Source organism: Nanorana parkeri, unplaced genomic scaffold, assembly GCF_000935625.1.
Source record: "Nanorana parkeri isolate BGI_ZX_2015 unplaced genomic scaffold, ASM93562v1 scaffold379, whole genome shotgun sequence".
Classification (NCBI taxonomy): Eukaryota; Metazoa; Chordata; class Amphibia; order Anura; family Dicroglossidae; genus Nanorana; species Nanorana parkeri.
In genome coordinates this window covers 141,368-151,172 of record NW_017306647.1, presented here as the reverse complement: position 1 = coordinate 151,172, position 9,805 = coordinate 141,368, and the positions used below count along the sequence as shown (strand labels likewise).

The window sequence follows — 9,805 nt, the reverse complement described above, 5'->3', positions numbered from 1 at the left end:
CCCCATCCATGTTATGTGTATCAGGGGGGGGGGGGTTTCTGTGTCAGATATTTTTGTGTCTTTGGAGGCTCCGTGGTGATTGATTGGATTTCTCTGATCGCAGGATGAAGGAGCTCGGGATTGATAAGCACAGCAGAGCGGTGTGTTTCGGACAGTTGCTGGGCATGTGTGACCACGTCTCGCTCACGCTGGGTATGTTTCCTGGAGGGACACTCCAGATATGATGAAGAATGACTTCCAGATACTTAGAAGGAGCCTTGTTCTCTGTGGGGAAGCAGTGGTCTCTCTGCAGAGGTCAGAGACGCCCCCTCCTGCTGGGCTAAAGCTCTACAATCAGCATGGAGCATGAGCTTTGCTGATTGGAGAGTTATTGGCAAAGAGTGTGTTGGACCTCTTCAGAGAGACTACTAGTGGAGGGAGCCCCTCATAATGGGCACAGCAGGTGTACAGACCCGGGAACTCATTGTAGGGATCTCACCAATAGAGTCTCTGAGAAGTAGGAGTAACTTCCAGCATCTGCCAAGAACTAAAAACCACATCATTGGGTGGACTGACCCTATACAAGGACTATACGGCATCATCCACCAAGTATAGACCTATTCCCTTCTTCTCTCGTTACACCCACATTTCATTTTGATGTAATATTACACTCAATGTCCTCCATCTCTCCTCCTCCTCCTCCTCCATCCCTCCTCCGCCATCCCTCTTCCTCCTCCTCCTCCATCCCTCCTCCTCCTTCCCTCCTCCTCCATCTCTCCTCCACCTCCATCCCTCCTCCTCCATCTCTCCTCCTACTCCTCCATCTCTCCTCCTCCTCCTCCATCCCTCCTCTTCCTCCATCTCTCCTCCTCCTCCATCCCTCCTCCTCCATCTCTCCTCCTACTCCTCCATCTCTCCTCCTCCTCCTCCATCCCTCCTCTTCCTCCATCTCTCCTCCTCCTCCATCCCTCCTCCTCCATCTCTCCTCCTCCATCTCTCCTCCTCCATCTCTCTTCCTCCATCTCCTCCATCCCTCCTCCTCCTCCATCTCTCTTCATCCATCTCCTCCATCCCTCTTCCTCCTCCATCCCTCCTCCTCCTCCATCTCTCCTCCTCCAGGTCAGGCGGGCTACTTAGTGTATAAGTCCATTCCGTACGGATCAGTGGATTCTGTCCTGCCCTACTTGGTCCGGAGGGCCCAGGAGAACCAGAGCGTCCTGCAAGGGATCCGGAAGGAGAGAGACCTCCTACATGAAGAGTGGAGAAGACGTCTGCTGGGCCGGAGCTAGGACCCTCCAACAGGGAACCCGAAACCCAACCAGACAGAGGAACTTTGTACCCACATGAGTATCTCTGAGGGTTCCCCTGAGAGGACCTCTCATCGTCCTACAGAAAGTCCAGAGTTCAGTTTACTAATGTGGTTCTGAGCTACATGCAGGGCTGTATTCTGATGCTATGGTGGCGCCATTTTGTGTCATGTGACTATTTCAGTAAAAACTTCTGCTAGAGTTGGGCTATTGGGGGCCGGATGGGGTCTTCTGGTGTACGGAGGAGCACCAGACTAAGAGAGAGAAGAGCTGGTGCCATATTTCATGAGCTGTGAAGGGTCTTGTGAAGGTTCTCCTTCATCCGGGTCATGGTAGACCTTGTAGTCGGTCACATTCAGCTGGACTTCTGTAATGCTGAAGATGTTTTGTAGGTTCTCCGAGACAATTCTTCAGTTGGGATGAGTGCCAGGAACATGCTCCAGGATTTATATCCACACAGGTAGCAGAGACATCGTCATCCAATCACCATGGAATGTGTAGAACAACAGGATGGGATGTGTAAACGTTGTGGAACCCCCCCACCCCCCCCCTTCTGGTTCCATAGATCCGTCCCTGGTGTCAGTCTGCACAGGTGTCAATCCTTTGATCACCATGGCTGTAGGTATAAGCTCTCACCTTCCCGGGGCAGAGATGGTAGGACAGCATTGTACATGGAAGAGAGATGACGGTGACGGCCCCCACCCTTCTTCCGGGAGGGTTCTTCTAGTTTGATGTGAATAGCCTTCTTCACATCTCATTGTGAACCAGTTGTCACCTCTCTCCAAAATGTGCTCCTCACTGAAAGCCGATAAACTACGAAACTTCCTCAATATTATAGAACAGGTCCAGCTGAATGTGACTATGGCTAGCTACACCATGACTAGGACCAATGAGAACCTTCATAGACGTATGACGAGGGAACAGTTTATCAGCTGTCTGCAGTCACTGACCATCCACTGTACTATGTCTGCAGACTCTGACCATCTCCTGTAGTATGTCTGCAGTCTCTGACCATCTCCTGTAGTATATCTGCAGTCTCTGACCATCTCCTGTATCATGTCTGCAGTCTCTGACCGTCTCCTGTAGTATGTTTGCAGTCTCTGACCATCTCCTGTATCATGTCTGCAGTCCCTGACCATCAACTGTACTATGTCTGTAGTCTCTGACCATCCACTGTACTATGTCTGTAGTCTCTGACCATCCACTGTACTATGTCTGCAGTCTCTGACCATCTCCTGTATCATGTCTGCAGTCTCTGACCATCTCCTGTACTATGTCTGCAGTCTCTGACCATCTCCTGTACTATGTCTGCAGTCTCTGACCATCTGCTGCAGTATGGCTGCAGTCTCTGACCATCCACTGTACGATGTCTACAGTCTCTGACCGTCTCCTGTAGTATGTCTGCACTCTCTGACAGCTGTCTGTAGCATTACAATCACTGAATGTGTGGCCTTTTGGTGATGTCAGGGGCCAAATTTGAGGCCCCCTGTATTAAGTGAGTTGGCCCCCACTGGGCTGTGTATTCTGTAATGTCTCACAGGATTTGTTGACGCTTTTTACATTTATACAATAAAAGTGACATTTCTATAATATTGTGTTCCTGATCTGTGATGGCAATACATTCGGGTGTACAGCAGTGTGCAAAGGGTTAACCCCGAATTCTCAGCGTGTGGTCCCCCTCCCCCCCTCCATCACCTCATCATGTCTCCTACATATGGAAGAGATTTGGATTCAAGCTCACACTCCTCTTTATTTCTATTATATTTTATTTAATGTTTTCTTTTTTTTATTAATACATTTTTTTAAAAAGGTGATTGTGTCCTTGTTACAACATTGTGAGGGGGAATTTATCAAAACTGGAGCAGAGAAAATCTGGAGCAGTCGCCCATGGCAACCAATCAGCATCCACCTTTCATTTTAAAACCTTGACTGAAACAAACTGCAGAGAGAAGCTGATTGGTTGCCATAGGCTCCAGATTTTCTCTGCTGCAGTTCTGATAAATTCCCCCCAATTAAGTTCTGTCTGTGATTTCTTTAAAATTTTGTTTAGTTGAGTATTGTTCCTCGTACTTCAATTACACTCACAGTAAGGCCTCATTCTCACTATGAACGGCCGTATTGGGCAGCTCCCGGGAAGGACAGGTACTGTGTGTGATTAGTACGCAGCCCCTGTCCTTCTCTACGGGAGTACGCGGCCCTACTCTCACCTCAAGTGCATGTCCGTGCGGGTGTCCGTACTCGTACGCTGACAGGATGGATCCTGTCTGCGTCCGAGCCGGGACACCCGTACGGCCCTGCACTTGAGGTGAGCGTAGGGCGGCGTACGGGCGCATACTCCCATAGAGAAGGACGGGGGCAGCGTACTAATCACACACAGCACCTGACAGGGGCGTCCCGAGGCTGGGTGACACCCGGAGCGGTAACCGAGTGTCACCCCGCCGAGACGTCACTGCGCATGCGCGTGACGTCACCACGTGCGTGCGTGATGACTTCATCGCGCACGCGCAGCAGTATTTTGATACCTGGCGGGGGCCATCTTAGTGATGGACGTCGGCAGAGAGAGGAGGGGACAGGCAACCGGCGGGATAAGGTATGCCGCCGTGTCCCCTCCTCTCTCCTGATACTGTCGGGCGTTCGGTCTTTTCAGAGGGGGGGTGACACCAAAATGACTGAGTAATTTTGGTGTCACCCCTCCAATGGTGTCACCCGGGTGTGGGCCGCATCCCCCTTGTGACGCCACTGTGCCACCTGTCCTTCCCGAGAGATGCCCGATACGGTCGTGCACGCAGCACGGAGCTGTACGCGCCGGCCGTTCCTAGTGTGAATGAGGCCTTACATTTTAGGACAAGCTTTGGGGGGGTCAGTGTTCCCCTTTTATTCTTGGTCCAGAATTGCAAATAAGAAAATCTATCACGGACAGAACTCAAATAAATAAAAAAAGTATGACAGACGATACTCATCTGAATTAAAAAAATAAAATGAATGAACAATAGGACATGGAATAATTAAAAGATATAATGGCGAGTACTGTATGAAAAACGGATAGTGCGCAGTTAAATAAAAAACATCGCGGACAATATTCAAATAAATTGAAAAATATCACGGGCAGTACGCAATTAAATAAAAGAAAATCACAGACAATGATCAGACAAAATGTAAAAAAAAAATCACAGACAATATTTAAACAAAAGAAAATTAACAATATTTCAATTAAAAAAATTATGGACAGTACTAATAATAATAAAAAAAATTAAAAAATTAAAAATCAAGAACAATGTTCAAATGGATAAATAAAAAAAACAAGACCATGGACAGTACTGAACTCTTTAAAAAAATAAAAAGGACAGTACTCAACAAAATAAAACAAGAAACAAAAAAAGAGGGTAGTGATATAAATAAATAAAAAAAATCAAGAATATTGAAATTTAAAACAAAAAACAAACAAACAGACAGTTCTCAACTATAAAAAAAAAAAAAAGTATATTTTTATTTCACAGCACAGACATGAAAGCCGTCCATGTGACTCTTGTTTCTGGTTAATAGATGAGAATGAACTTTGTGTTCTCGGTTGAACTTTGACCTGCGGCGGCTGTTTGCTGTCTGGCTGGGAGCCCGGACTGGATCCTGATATAGAACCTGGGAGTGCTGACCTTATAGAGAGGACACAGGAAACCCCGGAACAGGATCCCACTATAGAGGAAGAGGAGGGTCACATGAGAGGGGGAATCATGGAGGAGAGACCGAGGGGGGAAGTTTAGAGGGATACACACCTCCATCCAGAGAGCCGCCGCCATGGACAGCAGGTGAGGAGATCACTGGGGGGGATTTGTAGCCGAGCTCACCATCCTAATGATGGAACATTCATTGAACTTGTAGCAAAGCTCATCTCTGGCATTGCTGCAACGTTTTTATTACACCATAACATGTGTGCACCCAGATCCACACGCATGTGCAGGTTCAGGTGCGAGCGCGCGTAGTTGCGTGCAGTCCCCTCATAGGGAACACCGAGCTGCCCCCCTCCCGGAATCGGGGTCATCTTTCGGATCTGGACGTCCCTCTGAATGAACCTCAAGTCACACTTGTTACATTGTACGTTCATTGTGATGTTCTCTGTCCTCTCCGTGTGTTCCAGGACTCCGTCCCGCGACTTGTACGTGTCCGCCATGCTGCTGAGCGCGGCCGGGGACGCTCTGGGCTACAGGAACCAGCTGTGGGAGTACTGCAAATCCGGAGCCCAAATCCACAGCCAGCTGAAGGATCTGGGGGGGCTCCCGAACATAACGGCGTCTCTGCCGGACTGGCCGGTCAGCGACGACACCGTGCTCCACCTGGCGACCGCCGAGAGCCTGGCCACAGGTACGGGGATTATTATTATACAGGATTCATATGGCGCCAGCAGTGTGCGCAGCGCTGTACAACATAAGGAGGACATTACAATCACACTACAAGACCACATGGTAAGTAGTGATGGGCTCGGGCGTGTTCGCAAGCACCTCGTGCCGAGCCCGCCAGGAGGCCGTCAGCGCGCCGGGCCAATCACAGGCACCGAGACATTTCCCGATCTCTGCAGCTGCGGACCGGGCTTCGTTCACATCCATCAGCAGTGCGTTCCGGTCCGATTCCGGAACGCACTGCTGCAATGCTTGCAGCATTTTGATCGCACCCCACGTAACGCACTGCAGGCACGATGTGCCTGCAGGTTGCCGTGCGGTCGATCGCATTGCGGCTGCAGGGCGTGGCTAGGGTGCCATTCACTTCAATGGCCTGCCACTCCCTCTCCTGCCCAGCAAAAAAAGGGAGCCGGCCGCAATGCGGGCAGTGCGTTCCGGACCGGAACGCACTGCTGACGGTGTGAACGAAGCCCGAGGGCTTACAATCCAAGAGGGAGGTTACTGCCTTCCATAACACTTCTGTATCTGTATAAAGGTAACAATGTATCTCTTATAATGGGAGGAGTTAGAACCCGGTGTATCGACGTCGGCGTCTCCTCTGGTGACAACAAGTAATGGGATATCCAAAATGTTACAGTTGTCACCGCAACAGGAACTGAAGTGAAATCTTCCAATGGGGACACCTGTCCGGCTTTCTAAACAGAGGACTTCCTCCCTCGTTTCTCTCACTCCTGGACAGGAAGTAAAGGGAATGCGCTGGAACTCACGTCCATCGTCCAGGTGTGCCGGGCTGCCATTCACCACACCAATGCATGCAGTCCACATGAGCACAGAGCAGGTGTTGTGTATGGGCTCTTTTTTGCATCGCGTGTGAATCTCGGGTGAAAGTTGTGTGGATCTTGAGGTGAGGTTGTGTGAATCCTAAGTAAAACATTGATAAGTAGACTCCTGGCCAAGACGTCTGTAGGTAGAAGTGGAAGGGATACAACAGGTGACGGTATTTTGGTTACAGAAGTTGAATGCGTAGAAGCCGCAGCTGGGGGAGAATGTTGGAGATCTCCTGAGCTGGGTTAGAAATTTTGGAAAACAAAATAATGATGAGAATCCAGGATGGCCGGCGAGTGTCTAATGACAGGGGGAAGGGAGTTCCAGAGGAAGGGAGCAGCACAGGAGAAGTCCTCAGGACCTCAGTCTCGGTTGCCCCTTTCAGTCTCTTCTCCCCAATGTGCTCTTTGCAGAGAAGCTGGATGAAGACTTGTACCGCGAGCTCGCTGAGAGATACGTGTCCGCCATGTCTGATATGGAGGGGAGGAAGCCCGGGCCCACGAGCATTCTGGGTAAGTTGGTGTCACCGCCTTACAAAGCTGGCCATCTCTATGTATGAGAAACTCCTGAACCTTGAAGCATTACCCACCCTACACTGTGAAAGCTCCTCATAATGGGCACAGCGGGTGTACAGACCCGGGAACTCAGCACAGGAATGGTGGGAGCCGCTCATAATGGGCACAGCGGGTGTAGAGACCCAGGAACTCAGCACAGGATGGGGGGAGCCGCTCATAATGGGCACAGCGGGTGTAGAGACCCAGGAACTCAGCACAGGATGGGGGGAGCCGCTCATAATGGGCACAGCGGGTGTAGAGACCCAGGAACTCAGCACAGGATGGGGGGAGCCGCTCATAATGGGCACAGCGGGTGTAGAGACCCAGGAACTCAGCACAGGATGGGGGGAGCCGCTCATAATGGGCACAGCGGGTGTAGAGACCCAGGAACTCAGCACAGGATGGGGGGAGCCGCTCATAATGGGCACAGCGGGTGTAGAGACCCAGGAACTCAGCACAGGATGGGGGGAGCCGCTCATAATGGGCACAGCGGGTGTAGAGACCCAGGAACTCAGCACAGGATGGGGGGAGCCGCTCATAATGGGCACAGCGGGTGTAGAGACCCAGGAACTCAGCACAGGATGGGGGGAGCCGCTCATAATGGGCACAGCGGGTGTAGAGACCCAGGAACTCAGCACAGGGATGGTGGGAGCTCCTCATAATGGGCACAGCGTGTGTACAGACCCAGGAACTCAGCACAGGGATGGTGGGGGCCCCTCATAATGGGCACAGCATGTGTACAGACCCGGGAACTCAGTGCAGGGATGGTGGGAGCCATTCATATTGGGCACAGCGGGTGTACAGACCCAGGAACTCAGCACAGGATGGGGGGAGCCGCTCATAATGGGCACAGCAGGTGTACAGACCCTGGAACTCAGCACAGGGATGGGGGGAGCCGCTCATATTGGGCACAGCAGGGCCACAGGGACCTCATCTATGGAGTCTCGGAGACATAAGACTCAGTCATGTGGGTGGACTGATCCTTTAACGCTTACATCCCTTCTTCAGGAACCTCTCAGCTGCGCCCGGGGGAGCCTGGAGGGTATCGCATCCCATTTAACCCCTCAGCAACCGGCTGTGGAGCAGCGATGAGAGCCATGTGTATAGGACTCAGGTTAGTATTGATTTTGTGTCGCATGATGATGTTCATGGCAACAAATTGTAATAATTGATCACCAATTGCGGTTCCTGATTGATGTGCGTGTCAGAGCGCCGGATCTCCGATGTGTTACTGTATAATAGGAGTTTTTATTTGGGGTACATTCTCTCTTCAGGTTTCCCCGACCATCAGAACTGCCTCTCCTGGTCGCCGTCAGCGTGGAGAGCGGGAAAATGACTCACAACCACCCCACAGGTCAGATATCAGGACTGCTGTTGTGTCTCCAGTTATCACTTCCCATTATATATATAATGAGGTGTATTAAAGTTCAATGATGTATCTATAGGGTGGAGTCAAATGGCTCAGCCTGGTGGACTTCATACATTTCGATGTGGCCTATAAGAGGGAAGATTTTGGGTCATTGAGCTCAAAGAACTCTGTCCAGGATACCAGTATTTCCCAGTGGCCTCCCAGTTCACCTGCCCAGTCCACAGATCCTTAACTCTCTTCATATATTGCTCCCTATCACTCTCTATTCTCGTTACCCCAACCTGCCCGTCTGTCTCCCACCCTGACTGCCTTTAGGCGTTCCCTTAAGACTCGTCTCTTCAGAGAAGCCTATACCACCTCAACCTAACCACTCAACCATCACATTCTCAAACAATTCATCCCCACACAGCCACCTCCTCATGTATCACTTCCCCCTCCCTTTTACATTGTAAGCCCTCAGGGGCGGGGCCCTCCTCAGCATCTTGTCTTGAATTGTATTGTGATTGTAATGCCTTCCTTATATTGTAAAGCGCTGCGCAAACTGTTGGCGCTATATAAATTTTGTATAATAATAATAATAATCTTGCAGGGTACCTCGGATCTCTGGCATCGGCCCTCTTCACAGCGCTGGCAGTACAGAGGGTCCCCCTGGAATTATGGGGGTTGCGGTTGCTGGAGGCTCTTCCTGTGGCTCTGGAGTACATCCGCTCTACTGGGAGCGACGTGGAACGCCATGTGGAAGTGTGGGATTATTTCCGGGAAAGCTGGGAGAGGTGAGGGAGTCTGGATGATGCTGGTGGGGGGTGAGGAGGTAGTGAGGTGGACCTTATCTCCATGGAGTTTGGTGTCAGAACTTGGTGATTTGGGTTCAGCTTAGAACAGAGGCTTGGGATGCAGTAAATATCCCATGTGGGAGTTAGTTAGGCTTTGGGGATCGGTTCGGGCTATGGGGTAAGGCTAAGTTTAGGGAGTTTGGTGGTTTTGGGTGAAGTCTTGAAGACCAAAATGTAACTGGAGGACGTTTGTTTTGCTGAAGTATTGTGTGTGAATAAGAATTGCTAGTTCCTTCAAAAAATGGTATTAACCCTTATCTATGCTGCATCCCTATGCTGCTGATCTCCTCCAGCGTCTTTCTGCCACTTCCTATCTACATGACTGTCTCCAGTGTTGGCTGCACATCCTTGTTCCGGATCAGCTTCCTGATAGTGACCATGGCGGACCATGTCTGAGCCAATGTGTTAGCAGGGCCACCTTCATCAGGGTAGCATTGGGGGTGAATGATCCTATACATGGTATAGAGTATGTGACTATGAGAGAATGAGTATGTGAGAAGGTGTGGCTGGGGTGGGGACATTAGTATGGGTGTGACTGGGGTGGGGA

The 9,805-nt window shown here is 50.6% G+C and overlaps 2 protein-coding genes across 3 annotated transcripts in view; both read left to right on the top strand.

Annotated features, from left to right (window-relative positions):
- The window catches only part of PRODH2 (proline dehydrogenase 2), a 7,316-nt gene extending 6,011 nt beyond the window's left edge, over window positions 1-1,305 (top strand). For both annotated transcript variants that reach the window (XM_018559134.1, XM_018559132.1), the window contains exons 9-10: window positions 104-192; window positions 1,099-1,305. In XM_018559134.1, coding sequence (XP_018414636.1) covers window positions 104-192; window positions 1,099-1,268 — 259 coding nt within the window. In that variant the 3' untranslated portion in view covers window positions 1,269-1,305. The remainder of the gene's footprint in view (window positions 1-103; window positions 193-1,098) is intronic.
- Window positions 1,306-5,081: 3,776 nt separating this feature from the next.
- LOC108789187 (protein ADP-ribosylarginine hydrolase-like) overlaps window positions 5,082-9,805 on the top strand; it is a 5,812-nt gene continuing 1,088 nt past the window's right edge. Inside the window, exons 1-6 of the mRNA XM_018559136.1 lie at window positions 5,082-5,089; window positions 5,419-5,642; window positions 6,916-7,014; window positions 8,065-8,170; window positions 8,331-8,410; window positions 9,015-9,198. Of these exons, the coding sequence (XP_018414638.1) occupies window positions 5,450-5,642; window positions 6,916-7,014; window positions 8,065-8,170; window positions 8,331-8,410; window positions 9,015-9,198 (662 nt within the window). The 5' untranslated portion in view covers window positions 5,082-5,089; window positions 5,419-5,449. The remainder of the gene's footprint in view (window positions 5,090-5,418; window positions 5,643-6,915; window positions 7,015-8,064; window positions 8,171-8,330; window positions 8,411-9,014; window positions 9,199-9,805) is intronic.